This window comes from Staurois parvus, unplaced genomic scaffold, assembly GCF_062004578.1.
Source record: "Staurois parvus isolate SC_StPar_1 unplaced genomic scaffold, SC_StPar_1.0 ptg000973l, whole genome shotgun sequence".
NCBI lineage: Eukaryota > Metazoa > Chordata > Amphibia > Anura > Ranidae > Staurois > Staurois parvus.
The window spans coordinates 630,001-653,819 of NW_028318769.1; the positions used below are offsets into that span (position 1 = coordinate 630,001).

The 23,819-nt window shown below is 44.8% G+C and overlaps 1 protein-coding gene across 4 annotated transcripts in view; it reads right to left on the minus strand.

The window, feature by feature from the left end:
• RXRB (retinoid X receptor beta) overlaps window positions 1–23,819 on the minus strand; it is a 78,790-nt gene that overhangs the window by 7,606 nt on the left and 47,365 nt on the right. For 2 of the 4 annotated variants that reach the window (XM_089657171.1, XM_089657172.1), the window contains 6 exons: window positions 22,998–23,087; window positions 17,755–17,906; window positions 13,619–13,748; window positions 8,200–8,332; window positions 7,375–7,466; window positions 104–209 (listed from right to left, as the gene is read on the minus strand). In XM_089657171.1, the coding sequence (XP_089513297.1) occupies window positions 104–209; window positions 7,375–7,466; window positions 8,200–8,332; window positions 13,619–13,748; window positions 17,755–17,906; window positions 22,998–23,087 (703 nt within the window). The remainder of the gene's footprint in view (window positions 1–103; window positions 210–7,374; window positions 7,467–8,199; window positions 8,333–13,618; window positions 13,749–17,754; window positions 17,907–22,997; window positions 23,088–23,819) is intronic. The other 2 variants (XM_089657173.1, XM_089657174.1) reach the window with 1 other exon arrangement.

Here is a 23,819-nt window from a genome sequence, read left to right on the forward strand (position 1 = left end):
GGATAGGTAAAAGGAGGGGAAGGGTGAACTCCCCAAGCATAGTTATAGGTAAGCTTTTCCTCCACTTTAAAGGATGCAATCCTCAGCAATGCCCATCCCTCACCTTCCTTGCTGGTCAGGGTATTTTTGCTTGCAGTACGATTCCAATGATGCATAGACCTTCTCCCTCAGGACTTCCACATCACCTGGATTAGACAGTCCTTTGGCATCTAGAAAGCAGAATAAAAAAAACCCATTAAAATCCAATACAAAGGTGTAAGTTGTGAGGCCATCAACCTTACTGTGGATTCACTACTTGGCGAGTCAAAGATATTATTATTATACAGGATTTATATGGCGCCAACAGTTTGCTCAGCACTTTACAATATAACGGGAGACAATACAGCATCAATACAGTTCAATACAAGAGGGTTAGGAGGGCCCTGATCCTGGGAGCTTACAATCTAAGAGGTATAAAGATACAAAACAAACACGTAGCCAGGTGAGCTTCAGGATACCATATCTTGACTTGACTGTACTGGGGGTCATTGTCCAACCAAGTCGCGAAGCTTCTGTATTTCTATCTTGACGGCTAATTACATACTGCCAAAAGTATCTTCATGTGTTTATATTGAAGGGTTCTAAAGAAATTTTAGATAACCATGCACTTCCAACCAGAGGTAATAGTTTGAGGAAGGTCCTCTTCTGTTCCAGAAGGACTGTCTCCCTGTGCAGAAAGCCGGCTCCATAAAGACTTGGTTTGACCAGTTTGGAGGAACTCTTCTGTTCCAGAAGGACTGTCTCCCTGTGCAGAAAGCCGACTCTGTAAAGACTTGGTTTGACCAGTTTGGAGGAACTCAAGATGCAAGCACAGAGCCCAGACCTGAACCCTACTGAACAAAATGCTTTAGCTGGACATAAGTCTAAGGCCCCTTTCACATGGGGCAGATTCCATCCTGATCAGCAGAGGAGCAGCTCACAGACCTCCTGCTGATTGGAGAAGAGTAGGCGAATGACACATCCGTGTCCGCTCAGTTTATACAGAGTGGACACGGACACAACCCGCTCGGCTCTATGGGAGTAAACGGACCCTGCTGTCCATTTACACCTGACTACCCTCCGATCCGCCTAAACAAGGGTTGCTCAAACCTTTGAGGAGCGAGGGCCACTTAATTGATTTGGTAACCGGACGCAGGCCACAATGAAATGAAAAGGATCAGAACTGTGAATTTTTTTATTTTGAATAGCATAAGGAACATTTTCCTCCTGCAGCTGATGAATGCTGGAAGCTGGGAGAGGAGGAGAAGCTGGTTTTCAGTAGTTGCAGGAGTAAAATGGAGAGGATCAGTTCCTGTATATGCTGCCCCTCCTGTCAAAGTGTAAAACAGAATGTGACAGGGAGCCCCCTGAAGCATGGGGCGGGGTCAACATAGGGTGGGTGTGGTAACAACATCTCAACTGAGGGGTTTTACCGTCCCTCAAACCAGAAATTAACACTATTGTGCTGAGCCCTCTGTAAGTTTGCCTTCACACTGATGTACCTTGGGTGCAGCACAGTACACCTGTGGCTTTCCTGCGGGTTAGCTGCACTTTGCCATAGACTTATATTATATCTATGATGCAATTTCAGAACGCGCACCAAACCGGCATCATACAATAGAAATTAGCTTCCCCAATTTAAGGGCAAGGACCACATCAGAAGGCTTGAGGTTGAGCACCCGACCTCAACAGAAGAGGACAAATACCCTTCTGTTTTTTTATTAGTGGACCAGATCGGACCTGAAAATAGGCGGGTGTAAACTGACACAAGTCCCTTAACCTCCCTAGTGGTCTGATGTCAGTATTTCTGTGCTCAAAGCGGTACATTTTTTTGCATGGAAATTTCATTATAGGCCTGTAATTCTTAGGAATAACTAACTGAAATCTGTCCAAACAAGAGTCTAGTAAACATCCCGGGTATGATAAAATTTGAAACACGAAATCATAAATTATAACAATCATAAAAAATATAATACATTTAATTCAATAATGTAATCCAACCAAAATCACTGAAATTTGAAATAGAGCGCCAAGTTCACACATCACTGAGCAAAGTCGCAAAATTGTTTACAGTGACTGAATTTCCCCACAAATCATCACTCAATTCTGCAAGTGGTTCTGATTTACTGTATATAGATTGTATAGCGAGCGCTACTGCAAAAAAAGCGTATTTAAAATATGTATATAAGCCGCTAGAACACCAAAAAGGTAACCAACAAACCCTTCCAAAGAACTGTACAAATAATAAAGGTGCAGCGCTAAGAGTAGGAGTAATATCCTGCAAATATCAACAGGGAAAGAAAACAGAGATTAAGAAATATACAATGTGCAAATTAGTTATCAAGGGCACATTGGGCAATATAAAATTATTGGCCAAAAATCAATATAGTGTCCAAATCACAAGAAATGTGGGTATAGGAATCTTGCAGGGTCCCGTCTATCGGTGAAGATAAGTGATCCAAAGGTGAAGATAAATAAATAAGTGGAATGCGCACTCACCAGAAGTGCGTTTAAAATACGCATGAAAGACGTTTCCTCTATCAACAGATACATCAAGGTCATCTGCGTTCTGGTCAGGCTGCACTCCCAAACATCCTTTGGTCATCTGTTATGACAGGGCTCCAGGGTTCATCAGACAATCGCACACATCCGGGGTCCCCTTTTAGAATAGGCACTGCGGAGGGTGGCGCTCATAAACAGAGCCCAATAAGGGACATCAACAGTGTGACCACCCTTACTTTGCAGTCCACTCTATGCTACCAATGTCAAAGCTATTTATTCTGTCCCTCACGCCTCTTCTCACTGTTCTCTAGCCGGTCTAAAACCGCTTCTGACCTAACGGGACGCTTTTTGGACGCCATGGACATTTCTCAGTTTCCAGGCAGAAAGAACAGTAAAAATGCAGGCAGGGCGCAGGCCAAAGCACTCGGGACAAAATGTATGTGAAATGGGTTGATACAGGAATGTTATACTATGTGATTTTAGTGTATTTAGTGAATGTCACATTTAAAATGTTTGAATTTCCCGCCAGTTCTGTTCCCCGTACGTCCCGACGCTCGCAAAGAACGGAACCCAGAAGACGGATGCCTGCATTGGCCGCAGGAGATGGCCGGGGACGCTGCAGGGGAGACATCGCGGGAGCAAAGGACAAGGTAAGTGCAGGAGGGATCCCGGAGAAGAGCTGCAGAGTATTCCCGAGTGTAGCTCGGGGTTACTGCTTTTGGTACTGAAAGGTAACCCCGAACTACACTCGGGAATGCCGCCAGGGGTGTTAACACCCGTCTGTCCATAGGAACGCATGGACATTCCAATCAGGTCCACCTGTCAGTTTTTCGGGCACCTCGCTCATGTGAATGGGGTCGTAAACTGGCAATACTGAAAAAGCATTGACACAGAATTCAGGATGTCATGGGTGCAAACAATACTAAAAACACTCTGGATGGATGTGAATGCTTAAATAAAAATCATACAAAACATGGCAACCTGCATATACTGAGAGTACATAAAGGACATCATTGCTGACCTTCCCTACTGTAGGTGCGTGGCTGCTGTCAACAACCTGAATCGCATTTCTGCAGATTGGGAGCTCAATACCTTCACTTGCTCTACGACCCAGAGCAAGGGCGGATGGATGGAAAAGGAACTTGTAAAAAAAATTCGTCCACCAACGCATAGAAGGTTGTCTGGCTCTAAACAAGGCTGGGGAAGATCGACCAGTACCAGTGAAGGGACCCCCTTTGAAACACGTCAGCATTACTTTGAGCGTCTGCCTTCATGATGAGACTCGCACTGGTTTTACACTCCTAGAGTTCTGTTGAGGATCTTATACTTCTTTGTTTGTAGTATATTTCTTAATTCAATAAAATCACAGTTTACTAACGTAATGCGCATGGTTGGTGTGCTTTTTGTTTCACTTTACAATACCTTCACTTGCTACATGCTTGTTCCAGGTCATTGACTCAAAGTATTGAAGTCAGAGACAGCCAGGTGTCTAACACTTGGGCAGTCAGCCATGCCATCCTCTGGGTTTCCTTCAGGTTCTCGTTAACACCTTCAGCTGCATTATTCCACCGTTGCTGGTGTGCGCCAAGGAGAAAGCAGTGCTGACGGATTGCAAAGACCCATCTCAGAGTTTACATTTTTTTCCCCCTACTTTAACCCCCCTAGCGGTCTGATTATGTCCATATATCTGTGCTGAGAGCAGTACCATTATTTTGCATGGAAATATGTATTTTTTTATTGTAGGCTGTAATTTTTATGAATAACTCACTGAAATCTGTCCGAACAAGAGTCTAGTAAACATCCCGGGGAGGATAAAATTTGAAACACAAAATCAAATTATAATTTAAAAAATAATCCTAAAAAATAATAATACATTTAATTCAATAATATAATCAAACCAAAAACAGTGAAATATAGCGCCAAGTTCGCACATCGCTGACTTCAGTCGCAGAATCGTTTTCAGTGTCTGATGACGAATTTCCCCCACGAATCATTATCACTCAATTCTGCAAGTGGTTCTGATTTACTATCGCTGTTCTCTAGCCGGTCTAAAACCGCTTTTGACCTAAAGGGACGCTTTTTGGACGCCATGGACGTTTCTCAGTTTCCAGGCAAAAAGAACAGTAATAATGCAGGCAGGGCACAGGACAAAGCACTCGGGACAAAATGTATGTGAAATGGTTTGATACAGGAATGTTTTACTATGTGATTTTAGTGAATGTCACTTTTTCACATTTTTACATTTCCCGCCGTTCCTCCCCCGTATGTCCCGACGCTCGCAGGGACCGGAACCCGGAAGACAGATGCCGGCATCGGCCGGAGGACATTGCCGGGGACACTGCAGGAGGGACATCGCGGGCGCGCAGGACAAGGTAAGTGCAGAAGAGATCCCGGAGCAGAACCGCATGGTATTCCTGAGTGTAGTTCGGGGTTACCGCTTGAGGTGCTGAAACTTTACTCCGAGCTACACTCAGGAATACCGCCAGGGGGGTTAATGAAAGGTCGCAAAAAGGGCAATTCAATCATCTCTGCACTGTGGCATGTTTTGATGCAATGTACTGCGTCACGATGGGAAAAAAAAAATTGAACACACAGGACTCAAGGTAAATGACCTTGTCTATGTATTGGGACTGTGTAGGACAAGGCTGCCCAGCTCAGTCCAATCCATAAGATGTGAATGGGCCCTAAAGCTGAGCCTTAATCTTACCTTCACAGTTGTACCGGCTCCTATCCTTTACTGAAATGCTTCCTCTGATTTCACTGCACTCTGTGAGCTTCTCACAATGTGCACTGGAAGCTGCAGCAAGTTAGTCAGAGCCCGTTTCATTTCCCGGCAAAGACATCCAGTATCATCTAACAATTTCCTACTTAGTTCACTGCTTTCATAAATTGGATATCAGTTCATTCATGGAGCCTCGTCATCAAATGTAGGAATTTCCTAGGACAGGTCTGCGGTTTTCAAGAAACTATATACTGTCCTTACCAACAGCTATGACCTGCCTGCATTGCATAGAGAAACACAGAGACCCAGTGATAACCGTACTGGGTCTAAAAAAAAAAAAAGTTATGTAATAAAAATGGAATCGTTTTGTTTAAAGTGTTACTAAACCCACAACAGTACAATCAGTCTGTAGATGCAGATAAGCATGCTTGTTATACTCACTGTGGAACCTAAGGGGCTAATCCTCTGCATTGTGCAAAAAGGCTGTTTGATCCTGTCTTCTCTGCCCCTCCTCTTGTCTAAATGACCACCTGATACAGACTGAAACTGTAGCCACATGCACATGCTCAGTTTGGTGTGTATTGCTAGAGAGGTTTTTTTTTTTTTTTTTCTTTCTTTCTTGGGAGAGAGCATGTGATCAGCACAGGGCCAATCAGCACTGTTCAGACAGAGGGTCAGGACTTACACATCCTCCTAGAGCAGAAATAAAACTCTTCCTACAAAGCTTTAACCAGTGCTCCACTGAAGTCACAAGACTGCTGTAACAGCTGATGAGAAAAGGTATTTAGCAGTTTATATATACTAAAATAATTGCATTTCCATGTTCTGTGTACTGTGGGAGACCGGGTATAGCGACTGCAGGCTCCGGGGGAGACCGGGTATAGCGACTGCAGGCTCCGGGGGAGACCGGGTATAGCGACTGCAGGCTCCGGGGGAGACCGGGTATAGCGACTGCAGGCTCCGGGGGAGACCGGGTATAGCGACTGCAGGCTCCGGGGGAGACCGGGTATAGCGACTGCAGGCTCCGGGGGAGACCGGGTATAGCGACTGCAGGCTCCGGGGGAGACCGGGTATAGCGACTGCAGGCTCCGGGGGAGACCGGGTATAGCGACTGCAGGCTCCGGGGGAGACCGGGTATAGCGACTGCAGGCTCCGGGGGAGACCGGGTATAGCGACTGCAGGCTCCGGGGGAGACCGGCTATAGCGAATGCAGGGTCCGGGAAGACCGGCTATAGCGAATGCAGGGTCCGGGAAGACCGGCTATAGCGAATGCAGGGTCCGGGAAGACCGGCTATAGCGAATGCAGGGTCCGGGAAGACCGGCTATAGCGAATGCAGGGTCCGGGAAGACCGGCTATAGCGAATGCAGGGTCCGGGAAGACCGGCTATAGCGAATGCAGGGTCCGGGAAGACCGGCTATAGCGAATGCAGGGTCCGGGAAGACCGGCTATAGCGAATGCAGGGTCCGGGAAGACCGGCTATAGCGAATGCAGGGTCCGGGAAGACCGGATATAGGGAATGCAGGGTCCGGGGGAGACCGGGTATAGCGAATGCAGGGTCCGGGAAGACCGGCTATAGGGAATGCAGGGTCCGGGGAGACCGGATATAGTGAATGCAGGGTCCGGGGAGACCGGATATAGTAAATGCAGGGTCCGGGGAGACCAGATATAGTGAATGCAGGGTCCGGGGAGAGCAGATATAGTGAATGCAGGGTCCGGGGAGAGCAGATATAGTGAATGCAGGGTCCGGGGAGAGCAGATATAGTGAATGCAGGGTCCGGGGAGAGCAGATATAGTGAATGCAGGGTCCGGGGAGACCAGATATAGTGAATGCAGGGTCCGGGGAGACCAGATATAGTGAATGCAGGGTCCGGGGAGAGCAGATATAATGAATGCAGGGTCCGGAGAGACCGGATATAGTGAATGCAGGGTCCGGGGAGACCGGATATAGTGAATACAGGGTCCGGGGAGACCAGATATAGTGAATGCAGGGTCCGGGGGCTTAGTAACACTAACATTTTTATTAGCATGTTGATAAGGGGGTGTAAGAGGTGTAAGAGAGGAACCAGGGAAGTCAGAATATAAACACATCAAACTTCAGCTTTAACAAAGTGAGTCTGTCTGTTGTACCTACCTGGGTTAAACAAAATGATCGCTCGCAGACAGCCGAGTTCAGTCTTATCCATGCGCATGTCTCTCATCTTAGACACAAGTTCAGTAAGCACTCTGTAAATACACAATAACACACTACAGAAGCTGGCAAAAGCAGGAGCCAACATGAAAAATAAAATACAGTTTTATACCACATGAGCAAAAAAAAAAAAAAAAAAAAAAAAAAACTTAAAACAGAGACTCCACTTTTGTTAAGGGGAAAAAGACAAAACCAAAAACATTCCCCTCTGGGTGATCTATGTACATCGCAGGGATTTTACCAGATTTTGATGAAGATTCCTTCCTGTTATTCTGCAGAAATAGCCCTTTGTCTGTGTCCATGTGCAAAGTGAATATTTATGGAAGCGATTATTATTGAATTCTCAATCAACTGCTGACCTTGCAGGGCTCTAAGAAGGAAAGTGGCAGGGTCTGCATCCCTTTAGGCCTAAATTTCCCTTTTGGCGTATCTCACCCAAAATGAGATTTGTATTGCAGAAGATGCCCAAAATCTGGCTTGTATCTTAGTGCAGACTTCTTGGAAAATCAGCAAGCCAATTGCATAAGCAGGAAATTACATTTCTGGGGGTTGTTTTGTACACCATCTATGTACAGAACGCCTTCATGCAGCCATATTGCATTTTACAAAAAATTACAGTGCTGCAGATTGAAAAAGAAAGGTCATTTTTAATAACATTCAATTACAATATGACTTGTGTCTCAATTGTATACAATATATCTTTTTTTAAATCTGCTATTCCCCCTATGAAAATGGAGTTAAACTTTAATTCAGAAAGCGAGCAATTACCTGTCGAATATGGCCCCCACCCCAGCACTGTGTGCACTATTGCGGTGGACGTGGAGTCCAGTAGCCAGCAGGATGCCGTCTTTCACAGAAATGGAGCGGTGGGAGAAGGAGGCGATGAGGAGCTCATTCCATCCTGAGGAAAGAGAAGGCAGAGAATTTTATATACTGCATTGTACAGGAAAAAATAACATTCACTCCAAGAGTAAACGTCTATGGAAAACTGACCTAACTAAGCTTGTTGGACTTCACATTTGAAAATCAAGAGCATTAGCCACTTGTCTACAAGAGCAATCCTAACTTTTAGTACATATTAAAATCTGCATTTTTTGCTAGAAATTACTCTAAACCCCCCAAACAATTATATATTTTCTGAAAGAGGACCTAGAGAATAAAAGTGTTACTTGCAATTTTTTATGTTGCATATTTGCAGCTATTTATCAAATGCATTATTTCAAAGAAAAATACATTAAAATAGTAATTCCAAAGGTTCTCTTTTTTATTTATTTATTTATTTATTTTTTAAATATCTGCTCTGTGTAATGGTTTTGCACAGAGCAGCCCTGATCCTCTTCTTCTTGGGAACCCCAATGGTGCTCCTGATTCCTCCTCCATTAGCAAGCCGCTTGCTATCGGGGCACTGGTGTGTGCTCGCTCCCGAGCCCTGCTCTATGCATCCATAAGGCACAGAGTCATGGCTAGGCCATGGCCCCTCCTCACTGACTGTGATTGAAAGCAGTGGGAGTCAATGGCTCTTGCTGATGTGTCTCAGTCAATGAGGAGAGAGAAAAACCAGGGCTGCTGAGGCTCCCATGCACATTGCTGGATCGAGAAGGGGCTCAAGTGAGTATAAGGTAAAAAAGGGATGGGGGAGGGGGGGATGGGTGAGAAGCACACAGAAGGATTTTTTACCTTCATGCATGGAATGTATGAAGGTAAAAAACCTTCATCCATTACAACCACTTTAATTTAAAGTATCACTAAACCCACAAGAATAAAATCTGTCTGTATATGCAGTGATGCATCCTTGTCATACTCACTCTGGCACCTACGTAGTTAATCCTCAGCATTTCGTTAAATTGATCCTGCCAGCCTCTGATCCTACCTTCTTTCACTGTCCCCAATTCAGCTACCGATTCTACAGAGCAGCGTTGGCACGCAATGAGCATGCTCAGTTATCCATTTTTCTATACAGCTATAACGCGATCACCTTTTGTATCACCTCCCCCTTCCTTTAGATTGTAAGCTCCAGGGGCCAGGCCCTCCTATTCCTTCTGTACTGAAATATATTGTAATTGTACTGTCTCCCTTTATATTGTAAAGCTCTGCGCAAACTGTTGGCGCTATATAAATCCTGTATAATAATAATAATCCATTTTTCTATACAGGACATTTCCTCTGTGATAGGAGCTGTGTGCAGGTCACATGACTGTGACATTACACCCTGTTCCAAATTATTATGCAAATTCTATTTAAGTGTCACAAAGATTAAATATTTTGTTTTTCAGTGTAACTCATGGATGGCATTGTGTGTCAGGGCTCTTTTGATCACTGAAAACAATCTCGGACACCTGTGATAATTAGATTGGCCGGTGAGCCCAATTTAAGGAAAAACCACTAAAGGAGGGTGTTCCACATTATTAAGCAGAGCACCATTTTCAAGCAATATGGGGAAGAAAAAGGATCTCTCTGCTGCCGAAAAGAGTGAAATAGTTCAATGCCTTGGACGAGGTATGAAAACATTACATATTTCACGAAAACGTAAGCGTGATCATCGCACTATGAAGAGATTTGTGGCTGATTCAGAGCACAGACGGGTTCGTGCAGATAAAAGGCACATTGCGGAAGATTTCTGCCAGATCCATGCATCGGATCAAGAGAGCAGCTGCTACAATCCCATTACATAGCAGCAAACAGATATTTGAAGCTGCTGGTGCCTCTGGAGTCCCACGGACATCAAGGTGTAGAGTCCCCCAGAGTCTTGCAACTGTGCATAAACCTTCTATTCGGCCACCACTAACCAATGCTCACAAGCAGAAACGGCTGCATTGGGCAGAAAAATACATGAAGACTAATTTGCAAACAGTCCTGTTCACTGATGAGTGCCGTGTAACCCTGGATGGTCCAGATGGATAGAGTAGTGGATGGTTGGTGGATGGCCACAATGTTGCAACAAGGCTGCAACGTCAGCAAGGCGGTGGTGGAGTCATGTTTTGGGCCGGATTCAAGGGAACAGAGCTGGTCAGCCCCTTTAGGGGCCCCGAAGGTGTAAAGATGACCTCTGCAAAGTATGTGGAGTTTATGACTGACCACTTTCTTCCCTGGTACAGAAGGAAGAACTATGCTTTCCGTAATAAAATCATCTTCATGCATGACAATGCACCATCTCATGCTGCAAAGAATACCTCTGCATCAATGGCTGCTATGGGGATAAAAGGAGAGAAAGTCATGGTGTGGCCTCCATCCTCCCCTGACCTCAATCCTATTGAGAACCTTTGGAGCATCCTCAAGCAAAAGATCTATGAGGGTGGGAGGAAGTTTACATCCAAACAGCAGCTCTGGGAGGCTATTCTGACATCTTTCAAACAAATTCAAGCAGAAACTGTCCAAAAACTCACAAGTTCAATGGATGCAAGACTTGTGAAGCTGCTATCAAATAAGGGGTCCTATGGTAAAATGTAACGTGACCTGTTAAAATGTTTAAAAAGTTAAAATGTTGTTAAAAGTTTGATTGAAATAGCTTTCGATTTCAGTAAATATGCTGCAAACACAACAAATGACAATTTTCAGTTCTTTACAACCTATAAAGTGTTTTGAAACTTACTGTGCGGAATAATTTGGAACAGTGCATTGGAAGTGTTTTAGGTTTAACAAAAATCCTGTTATCATTAGGAGGTTTGTTGAATAAAATTTGAATTGTACTCTTAATAGATGATAACCTGAGAATTATGCTGACTTATTTACATCAATTAATTTAGGTAAATGAGAAAAATATCATTTGCATAATAATTTGGAACAGGGTGTATATATGTTTGCCTAGAAACACACCTTAAATGTGGCGTCGGCCTCCTCTTAGCGGCTTTAAAGGCTAAGTTCACTCTTGGAACACGTTACATGTTCCACCTGTTTTTAGGGTGAAACACGGAACATGTTCCAGCTCCTGCACCTTCTTCCCCGTCCCCCCTTCCTCTGTGACAGCGGGCAGGGGATCTTCTCCCTGTACCCACCGTCACAAATTAAAATGAGCTCTGCCCACACAGTTGCATCATCCATTCACAGAATTCTGTGAAAAGATGAACTACAAGTGTTTGGTAGGGCCAAGGTCAGGAGCTCTGTGCAGGCCACTTGAGTTCCTCCACACCAAACCGTGTCTTTATGGAGTTAAATTTTTCAAAGGTGCACAGTTGTGCTGGAACAGAAAAGATCAGAGGTGCACCATGACCTTTGTATGTTGTAGCATTAACCCGTTCCCACCTGCCCTGGCATCCTCTTTAAAGTTCTTAAAGCTTAAGGTAATGGGAAGAATCGGCGATCATATGACTACTATGACTGGCTGTCCCAGTGGTCACATGATCTGAAGCTGGCTACCAATGTTTAGTTGGGACCCAGAGCTGTTTTTGGCATAAACATTGCCTGCCCAGTGACACATACAGTCAGGTCCATAAATATTGGGACATCGACACAATTCTAACATTTTTGGCTCTATACACCACCACAATGGATTTGAAATGAAACAAACAAGATGTGCTTTAACTGAAGACTGTCAGCTTTAATTTGAGGGTATGTACATCCAAATCAGGTGAACGGTGTAGGAATTACAACAGTTTGCATATGTGCCTCCCACTTGTTAAGGGACCAAAAGTAATGGGACAGAATAATCATTCAATTACAGCCTGAAGTTTGGAAAGCATAGACATCACCAGACGCTGGGTTTCATCCCTGGTGATGCTCTGCCAGGCCTCTACTGCAACTGTCTTCAGTTCCTGCTTGTTCTTGGGGCATTTTCCCTTCAGTTTTGTCTTCAGCAAGTGAAATGCATGCTCAATCGGATTCAGGTCAGGTGATTGACTTGGCCATTGCATAACATTCCACTTCTTTCCCTTAAAAAACTCTTTGGTTGCTTTTGCAGTATGCTTTGGGTCATTGTCCATCTGCACTGTGAAGCGTCCAATGAGTTGTGAAGCATTTGGCTGAATATGAGCAGAAAATATTGCCCGAAAACCCTTCAGAATTCATCCTGCTGCTTTTGTCAGCAGTCACATGATCAATAAATACAAGAGAACCAGTTCCATTGGCAGCCATACATGCCCACGCCATGACACTACCACCACCATGCTTCACTGATGAGGTAGTATGCTTAGGATCATGAGCAGTTCCTTTCCTTCTCCATACTCTTCTCTTCCCATCACTCTGGTACAAGTTGATCTCGGTCTCATCTGTCCATAGGATGTTGTTCCAGAACTGTGAAGGCTTTTTTAGATGTCGTTTGGCAAACTCTAATCTGGCCTTCCTGTTTTTGAGGCTCACCAATGATTTCCATCTTGTGGTGAACCCTCTGTATTCACTCTGGTGAAGTCTTCTCTTGATTGGTGACTTTGACACACATACACCTACCTCCTGGAGAGTGTTCTTGATCTGGCCAACTGTTGTGAAGGGTGTTTTCTTCACCGGGAAAGAATTCTTCGGTCATCCACCACAGTTGTTTTCCGTGGTCTTCCGGGTCTTTTGGTGTTGCTGAGCTCACCGATGCGTTCCTTCTTTTTAAGAATGTTCCAAACAGTTGTTTTGGCCACGCCTAATGTTTTTGCTATCTCTCTGATGGGTTTGTTTTGTTTTTTCAGTCTAAAGATGGCTTGCTTCACTGATAGTGACAGCTCTTTGGATCTCATCTTGAGAGTTGACAGCAACAGATTCCAAATGCAAATAGCACACTTGAAATGAACTCTGGACCTTTTATCTGCTGATTGTAATTGGGATAATGAGGGAATGACACACACCTGGCCATGGAACAGCGAGAAGCCAACTGTCCCATTACTTTTGGTCCCTTAGCAAGTGGGAGGCACATATGCAAACTGTTGTAATTCCTACACCGTTCACCTGATTTGTATGTAAATACCCTCAAATTAAAGCTGACAGTCTGCAGTTAAAGCACATCTTGTTTGTTTCATTTCAAATCCATTGTGGTGGTGTATAGAGCCAAAAATGTTAGAATTGTGTCGATGTCCCAATATTTATGGACCTGACTGTATGTGCAGTGTGCGGGCATTAAAGCCCACCTTTTTGAATGCGTGTTACTGGGGTGTAAAGGAGTTATGAAAACCTTTAACTGGAAGTACCTGAAGTCAACAATTTGGAGAGGGGTATGCATACTTTTGGCTATAGAGTGCAGCAAGTCCCGTCCCGCTAGCGCAAAGCCTCTTACCAGCTCTAAGCAGAATGACCTGATCGTCCAGCGCCAGCTCAGAGAAATGGGGTATCCTCTTGGCCCATTCGACAAGAGTAAAAAGTTGTTTATCAGCAGCTTGACAGATGTTAGTAACTGGGTCACTTGGCTGGAGAAAGATGGAGACAGAAGAGCACAGTCAAATACGGCAGCATTCTCCACTTCTAGGTTCAGTAAGGCTAAATGAAGCAGACAAAATCCAACAACCACAGAGAACACAGCTAATACACAGTGAAAGCAGCAAAGTAACATCCACTCACTTGTGTACGGGATTGTGAGGAGCTAGAAAGGTAATAAATGGGGGGGGGGGTAGCTAGACTACAGATGGGCACACACACCATTAGTTTTTTTTGTTCAGCTGGCTGAATGGAAAAAAAAAAAAAACTAACAGACTCCTCCATCCACACAAGAGAGGCGGATAAAGGGTTGGCTATGGAACCAAACCATAGGTCCCAGCAGGGAACAAGATCCTTACTCCTGAAACACTAGGCAGAAAAAACTGGCTTGCCTATAGCAGGAAGGGGGTTCATACCAACTTAGACTGCCCAGAGGCGGTGCTGTGCTTTTTTGCTCCCTAGTGTCCTACTCCTGTAGGTGGCGCTATAACCCTATGAAGAGAAGCTGTGTCCAGCAATGTACACAAGAGAATTGTGCTTTTTTTTGCATTTCAGCCTGCAGAGCATTGCAACATCTTCAGTGCATTGTGGATGCAATGCTCAGGTTCCTGCAGACTATTTCCCTGGACCTCGAGTTTTGGGGCTGGATGTAGTATCAATGGACTACAAATGCAGTGTTGTCACCACACATGTGCTCCATTGAGATGTACTCTGACCAGGATTCACGTTACATCCTAAATATGGGTGTACCACAAAACATGTTCAGAAATGGGGACTTTTTTAAAGCCCATGTCTGACTTAATAAATGGAACTGATGCCAGCATCATTCAACACTTTCTGTGAGCCCAGGGCCCCAATGCTCCACCTATTGCTAGGCTTCACAGGAGAATTCTCTCTGCAGAATTTACTAAACAGAGGAGCTGCTCATTGCAGCATGTAGGATCAGACAATTGCCACATTGAAAGAGAACCATCTGAGCCTGTGATGTCAGAAGACTGGACCAAAGACATTGGGAAAAGGGTGTGTATGGGTTGTCATGGAGCCCCTTTATGTAAGTGAGAGCCAGCGCTTTAAATAGGCCGTGACACCCAGGGATGGTAGAAGGGGCTTCCAATCATGCAGCACTTTGACTGCACAGTGCTGACGTCATCAGGAGCCCCTTCCTATCAGCTAACAATCAACAGTAGTCGATCATGAGCTGTTGGTGACAGTCCTAGAGGCACAGACAAGACAGCAATGCATATATGTGGTAGTTGGGCGAATTGCTGTTGCAAAGGTGATAAGCAGGCCAATAATGGTGAAAGCATCTGTGCCTCTAAGGCATCTGCAACATGGAAAAACCTACACTGCTCAAAAAAATTAAAGGAACGCTTTTGTTTTTTTTTTGGTTGAACTGGATGGACTTTTGTCTTTTTTCTGCCAGACTAACTATGTAACTATAAATGTAACCTTGAAAACACATCAGATCTCAATGGGGACAAATCTCCTGCTGGATATCTATACTGATATGGACGGGGTAATGTGTTAGGAACGTAAGGCTGCCCCATCGTTTGATGGAAATAAAAATCAGCAACCTACAGAGGACTGAATTCAAAGACACCCCGAAAATCAAAAGTGAAAAAATGATGCAGCAGGCGAGTCCATTTTGCTGAAATTTCGTTGCAGCAACTCAGAATAGTACTCAGTAGTTTGGCCCCACGTGCTTGTATGCATGCCTGGCGTCGGGGCATGCTCCTATTGAGACCACGGATGGTGTCCTGGGGGGGGTTTCCTGCCAGATCTGGACCAGGGCATCACTGAGCTCCTGGACAGTCTGAGGAGCAACCTGGAGGTGTCAGATGGACCGAAACATGACATCCCAGAGGTGTTCTATTGGATTTAGGTCAGGTGAGCGTGGGGGCCATTCAGTGATATCAATTCCTTCAACCTCCAGGAACTGCCTGCATATTCTCCCTACATGAGGCCGGGCATTGACGTGCACCAGGAGGAACCCAGGACCCACTGCACCAGCGTAGGATCTGACAATGGGTCCAAGGATTTCATCCCGATACCTAATGGCAGTCAGGGTGCCATTGTCTAGCCTGTAGAGGTCTGTGCGTTCCTCCATGGATATGCCTCCCCAGACCATCACTGACCCACCACCAAAACCGTCATGCTGAACGATGTTACAGGTAGCATAATGTTCTCCACGGCTTATCCAGGCCCTTCCACGTCTGTCACATGTGCTCAGGGGGAACCTGCTCTCATCTGTGGAAAGCACAGGGTGCCAGTGGTGGACCTGCCAATTCTAGTGTTCAATGGCAAATGCCAATCGAGCTCTATGGTGGTGGGCAGCGAGCACAGGGCCAACTAGAGGACGTCAGGCCCTCAGGCCCCCCTCATGAAGTCTGTTTCTGATTGGTCAGAGACATTCACACCAGTGGTTTGCTGGAGGTCATTTTGTAGGGCTCTGGTAGTGCTCATCCTGTTCCTCCTTGCACAAAGGAACAGATACCAGTCCTGCTGATGGGTTAAGGACCTTCTACGGCCCTGTCCAGCTCTCCTAGAGTAACTGCCTGTCTCCTGGAATCTCCTCCATGCTCTTGAGACTATGCTGGGAGACACAGCAAACCTTCTGGCAATGGCACATATTGATGTGCCATCCTGGAGGAGATGGACTGCCTGTGCAACCTCTGTAGGGTCCAGGTATCGCCTCATGCTACCGGTAGTGACACTGATGCTAGCCAAATGCAAAACTAGTAAAAAATAGTCAGTAAAGATGAGTAGGGGAAAATAAATGCCCGTGCCCTCCACCTGTAAAACCATTCCTGTTTTGGGGGTCGTCTCATTGTTGCCCATCTAGTGCACCTGTTTTAATTTCATTAACACCAAAGCAGCTGAAACTGATTGACAACCCCCTCTGCTACTTAACTGACCAGATCAATATCCCAGGAGTTTCATTGACTTGATGCTATACTCTGATTAACAAGTGTTCCTTTAATTGTTTTTGAGCAGTGTATTATCTTAATGCTGTACATAACACATGAATGGTAATGCACATTTAAAATCAAGTTAAAAATTCAGATTTAACAAACACAAGTGCATGTGAAAACAGAGCAGTAAGGCAAGTTGATAGCTATATGCCACGGATTTTTGTTTAACCTAAAACTATGGAATTAAGAACTGGGATTACAGTCTATATTACTGTCCATAGCCATTAGGGCACTACAATGGTCAGGAAACTCTAGGAGCAATTTGATCTACAACATTAACCCAGCAGAATGAAAACGAGAAGCGCACCAACCTTGCGCATTACCTCAGTAACCAAAATTTATTAATTGTAAAAAATATACTCACAAACAGCGAATGAAATCAGGCATGCAAGTCCTCAAAGGGACTTGAAAATAGCGCGAATCCCATTAAGGGGATAGGTATTCAGTACAGCTGACGCGTTTCGAAGGGTGTCCCTTCTTCATCAGACAAAGAAGGTTCTCATCCAAGATTTTACAATACATGGCCCTGTCCATTGGCCCCTCAATGCTGCAAAGTCAGCCTCTACCTTTACCAGACAAATGTCAGATGAAGAAGGGACACCCTTCGAAACGCGTCAGATGTACTGAATACCTATCCCCTTGATGGGATTTGAGCTATCTTCAAGTCCCTTTGAGGACTTACATGCCTGATTTCATTCGCTGTTTGTGAGTATATTTTTTACAATTAATAAATTTTGGTTACTGAGGTAATACGCAAGGTTGGTGCGCTTCTCGGTTTCATTTCATTCTGCAGTATTGGTTGGGCTTCCCCAGCCTTGTTTTGGAGCCGCACAACCCTTTATGCATTGGTGGACGATTTTTCCAGGTCTGGTTTCATCCATTCGCCACCTGTCTGGGTCCTAGAGCGCAGGAGAATTCGTCTTTGATTAACCCAGCAGAGTTTCTGGGTTGCTGGAGGAAACTGAAAGCAATGAGGATACAGCACAGCCAAGACCCCAGCACTGGAAGAGCATAGCAAGGTACTCACAGATCCACCGCCTTCGAGGCTTTGATCGCTCTTCTGTTCTACGGCCAGTTCAGCTTCCAGAATCTTCTCCACTGGCATGTCGTCGTTTATGGTTCCACCAAGATCACAATCTCCTTCCCGCTCTCGGCCTCGCTGGCGCTCCTCCTGTACAGCTGAAGAAGACATTACTCAAATTTAAAGCCAAACTCTAGTCAATAGGAGTTTCTAATTTCTGATATAATGGAACAGGAAATGGTTATGTCTCATGCACACGATGGATGCTTTAGCCATCTCTAGTCCTAGACGCCTTTCCTCCCTGCAGTGGCGTTTTGGCAGAAGAAAGCTTAACATTTGTAAACGCATGTTTGGGCGCGACAAGAGCTTGGACATGAATTCATTTCGTTGGCCATAATAATTAATTTCAATAGCCAGAATAAATTATTAACACGCAAGCGCTAAGTGAGCTAAGGCGCGTCAAGTGTTTTTTTCTGCTAAAATGCTGCAGCTTCTGGATGATTGTTCTTTTTCTTCCTCTAAACCTATGTGTGTATAGACACATGTGCAGCATTTTGAGGCAAAACAAAAAAAAAAGCCAGACATACCCCCAAGAGCAGCATTTAAAACATCCAGTTTGAATGAGGCCTAGGAACCACTGCCCAGTTTGTGTTGTCTGTGTCCCCATTTGAGGGCATTTCCCTTCACTTCCTGTCCAGGTGACAGAAGTCATATGTACAGGGAGTTAGGGAAAAATGGTTGTAAACTATTTTTATTTATTTTTTAAACAAACATGTTATACTTACCTGCTGTAATCAATGGAATTGCAGAGCGGCCCAAGCCTCCTCCTCTTGGGTCTCCCACCAGCAACCCTTTTTCCTCCTCTTCCCCGTGTGCCACCACAGGAAGCCATTACCTATGGTGGCACACTTGTAGGCTCAATGCTGAGCCCCACTGCCTGCATCCATAGACACAGGCAGCGTGGCTCAGCCCTGCCCCCCCGAAACAGGATTTGACTGACAGCAGCAGAAGTGACAATGGCGTCCGCTGCCTCAGCAAAGCCTGTGAGTAGGGAGAGCCACTACAGACAGGAAGAGTGCTGGATAGAGTAAGGTCTCAAGCAAGTATAAGGAGAGGCGAGGGGGCAATACTGCCACCTAAACATTTACCTGAATGCAAGGTTATAGAACCACTTTAAATGTCCTCCGAGGGGTCATAGACGGCAATACCATCCGTAAAGAGGGTTTAACCGCCCGACCTCTATCTGAAACCTGGTAGGGTTTGGCATTAGCCCAACAGTGCTTTGGGAACTTTTAATCATTACCTGCTTCTATGCGGCTAGGTTTGACCATCAAGGTTTGACCATCAAGCCTGCTCTGTATACTAATACCTACCACTGGTACATTCCATTCCTAATGCGAAGGACGGCCATCTAGTTCCCTTAAAGTGATATTAAACCATTTAGGATGCGGATGACTTGCCATGCACTCTGATGTCTGTGGCTCTATCCTCCCTTTAGCTGATCCTCTGATTGCTGGCTCGGATTTCCATTTTTAGGGTGGCTCCAGGCTTGCAGGGTCCTTCTGGAACCACCCTTACAATGGGGAAAATAATTAATTTGATCCCCTTTGTAAGTTTGCCCACTTACATAAAAATGAAGGGTCTATAATTTTTATCATTGGTGTATTTTAAAATGATAGAGACAGAATATCAACCAAAAAAACCCAGAAAAAACACGATACAAATGTTATAAAATGAGTTGCAGTTCAGTGAGTAAAATAAGTATTTGATCCACAAGCAAAGCATGACTTAGTACTTTTTGGAGAAACACTTGTTGGCAGGCAGAGGTAAAACGTTTCTTGTAGTTAATTCCCAGGTTTGTAAAAATCTCAGGAGGGATTTTGGTCCACTCTTCTTTACAGATCGTCTCTAAATCCTTAAAACCCACAACAGTAAAATCAGTCTGTATATGCAGTAAAGAATGCTTGTTCTACTCACTGAGCGAAATAAGGGGTTAATCCTCTGCAAAAAAAGAATGTGTAATCCTGACTTCTCTGATCCTCCCCTTCTTCAAGTGTCTACTAAATATCTCCTGATAGAACAGAGGCTCAAGGGAAAGCTGCACATGATCATTTTGCTGTGTATTGCTAGAGTTTTTCTTTCTTTGGAGAGTGCATGTGATCAGCACAGGGCCAATCAGCACTTTCCACGCAAAAGGTCAGGGGTTCTGCATCCACCTATAGGAGAATGAAGACTCATCCTACAAGCTGTAACCAGTGCTCTGCTGGACACTGATAGAAGGCACAGGACTGCTCTAAATGAAGAGAAAAGGTATTTAGCCGTTTATATTTACTTTAATAATTGAATTTCCACATTCTATGTACTGTGGGAGACCAGATATAGTAAACGCAGGGTCCGGGGAGACCAGATATAGTGAACGCAGGGTCCGGGGAGACCAGATATAGTGAACGCAGGGTCCGGGGAGACCAGATATAGTGAACGCAGGGTCCGGGGAGACCAGATATAGTGAACGCAGGGTCCTGGGAGACCAGATATAGTGAACGCAGGGTCCTGGGAGACCAGATATAGTAAAGGCAGGGTCCTGGGAGACCAGATATAGTAAAGGCAGGGTCCTGGGAGACCAGATATAGTAAAGACAGGGTCCTGGGAGACCAGATATAGTAAATGCAGGGTCCTGGGAGACCAGATATAGTAAATGCAGGGTCCTGGGAGACCAGATATAGTAAATGCAGGGTCCTGGGAGACCAGATATAGTAAATGCAGGGTCCTGGGAGACCAGATATAGTGAATGCAGGGACCGAGGAGACCGGATATAGTGAATGCAGGGTCCTGGGTTTAATAACACTTTAAGGTTTCTTGGATGTCGCTTGGCAACTTCAAGTTTCAGCTCCCTCCACAATTTGTTTTATAGGATTAAGGTCTGGAGACTGGCTAGGCCACTCCATGACCTTAATGTGCTTCTTCTTGAGCCACTACTTTGTTGCCTTGGCGTTATGTTTTGAGTCATTGTCATGCTGGAAGACCCATCTTCAGTGTTCTGGCTGATGGAAGAAGGTTCTCATCCAAGATTTTACAATACATGGCCCCGTCCATTGGCCCCTCAATGCTGCAAAGTCTGCCTGTACCTTTACCAGAGAAAGAGCCCCAAAGCATAATGTTACTACCTCCATTGACTGTAGGGATGGTGTTCTTAGTGTCATAATCAGCATTTTTGTTCCTCTAAACATGGCAAATCGAGTTAATGCTCAATTTTGGTCTCATCTGACCAAAGCACTTTCTCCCAAACCTCTAAGAAGAGGACTACATCCCTATTGTCAGGACCCTGCGCCTACATGCACAGGCAACCCAAGAGGACAACAAACATAGGGCGCACCTCTGCACCTCCTCCGAGAGAAGTGATTGATAGCGGCTCTGAAGCAGTGCTACCATTGAGGAGGAGACATAGGCATGTCTTGTTTTAATTATGCTTTCAAGATGCTTGAATATGTCTGCACAGGCCATGTCCACACAACAGCCAACAGGGCGTGCATGCGCAGCAGCAATAGGAATGATGGAACATGCAGTTCTGAGTCAAGGATCTTTTTACAAGGCACCTAGGGGCTGCTGTGGGAAAATTTACAAAATTTTAAAGTGTTTATAGCTTTGTGTGCTGCTTAAAAAGTAAATACACTTTTGTTGAGAAAAAAACCCAAAACACTCCCCTCTGGGTGATCAATGTACGCCAGGGCCACCTAACAGTGTCCACCAGGGCCACCTGAGAGTGCCTCCTTATCAGTGCCGCCTATTAGTGCCCATCAGTGCAGCCTCATCAGAGCACATCAGTGAAGGAGAAAAAATACTTATTCACAAAATTTTAAACAGAACCTAAAGAAAACTTTTTGTTTGGCGTGAGCAATTCCTATTGACCAATGCCATGCAGTTCCGGGTGACAGGCAGCCAATTTAAAAAGCTGGCTCCTAGATTCAAAGTAGATTTGTCAAGACCTGACTTATTATTACACAGAACATTAATATCCCCTGTTATAGCAATAGGCAGTGACAGGTACTCTTTACCGAGAGATCTGGGGTCTATTAGACCCCAAGATCTCTCCTCTGCCCTTAAAAGCTTCAAGCGATTCTAAAAGTTTAATTTTTTTGTTTTGCAAAACAAACATACATGTCTATACTTACCTACTGTATGCAGTGGTTTCGCACAGAGCAGGCCGGATCCTCCTCTTCTTGGGTCCCCCGCAGGCTCTCCTGGTTCCTCCTTTCTGTCGGGTGCCCCCAAAGCAGGTAAAGAATGTATGAAGGTAAAAAACCTTGAGCTTTTACAACCACTTTCAGGTCATAACAAGCTTGGTGTGATCCAATGTTTTTTTCAAACCCCTAAGGGTTTGTCTACAACAGCGAAACCGGAAGTGATGAAATGCTTGTCGCTTCCCATTTCTTGGACTATAGAGATGACCGGAGCCATTCTGGTCTCCAATCAGCTCTATGGTCAGCCGACAGACCCGACGACTGCACTCTTGAGTTTTCCTGTCTCACCGGGGAACTCAAGAGAGCTGCAGAAGGAAGTACCCTTCCGCTGCTTGTAAGAAAGCTGACCGCTCATATAGAGCCTTTTTGTACAAGCTCTTAGGAGCGTTTAGTGTTTTTATTCTGCTACAAAGCTTCTCTCAAAAACACAAACCAAAACTGGGTTTTTTTCTGCAGTCTGGATTACAATGAGCTGCTTTTACAGGCAAACATTTAAGCACCAGTGTGTATGGACCCCGAGACTGCACACACAGCTGCAAGTTTCCTAAACGCACGACTAAACACACAGAAAGAAGCATTTTGCCATGCATTCACAAAACGCACTGCAATCATGGGTTGTGCTTGCAGTGCCATTAATTAATAGGACCCTAATCAAGGGTAGCAGACGTGCATTTTTTTCGCACAACGAAATATGCCAAAACACACACGGAAAAAAATGCCCGACGCTACACAACCGAAAAGGTTCTGGAACTACAGTAGTTTGCAGCACCTGCCATGCTTAAGACAGTCAATTCAAGTCACTGCGCTGCCCTAGGAGCGATGTGTTAGAACGTGAAAAATGAGAGCGTGAATGTGTGTCTTCGCTATGCTCAGGTGTGAATGAGGTCTTAACCTCCCTGGCGGTATTCCCGGGTGTAGCTCAGGGTTAATTTGCAGTGCCAAAAGCGGTAACCCCGAGCTAGACTCGGGATTACCATGCAGCGTTGCTCAGGGATTCCCAGTTTCACTTACCTTGTCCTGCGCTCCTGCGATGTCCCCCCTGAAGCGTCCCCGGCCATGTCCTCCGGCTGATGCCGGCATCCTTCTTCCGGGTTTCGATCCCTGCGAGCGTCGGGATGTACGGGGGCCAGAATCGGTGGGAAATTAAAACATTTTAAAAAGTGACATTCACAAAATACACTAAAATCACATAGTAAAACATTGCTGTATCAAACCATTTCACATACATTTTGTCCCGAGTGCTTTGTCCTGTGCCCTGCCTGCATCTTTACTGTTCATTATGCCTAGAAACTGAGAAACGTCCATGGCGTGCAAAAAGCGTCCCTTTAGGTCAAAAGCGGTTTTAGACCAGCTAGAGAACAGCGATAGTAAATCAGAACCACTTGCAGAATTGAGTGATAATGATTCGTGGGGGAAATTCGTCATCAGACACTGAAAACGATTTTGAGACTAAGATCAGTGATGTGCGAACTTGGCGCTATATTTCAAATTTCAGTGTTTTTGGTTTATATTATTGAATTAAATTTATTATATTATTTTTTTATGATTATATTATAATTTATGATTTTGGGTTTCAAATTTTATCATACCCGGGATGTTTACTAGACTCTTGTTCGGACAGATTTCAGTGAGTTATTCCTAAAAATTACAGGCCTACAATAAAAAAAACGACATATTTCCATGCAAAAAAATGTACCGCTTTCAGCACAGAAATATTGACATAAGTAAGTGTCGGCAACCTGTTGATCATGATCTACCCGTCCATTGTGGCCATGCATTGGGTAGATCACAACCCTGCTATGAGAGCCACCAGCTCTCATTCTGATTTAACCA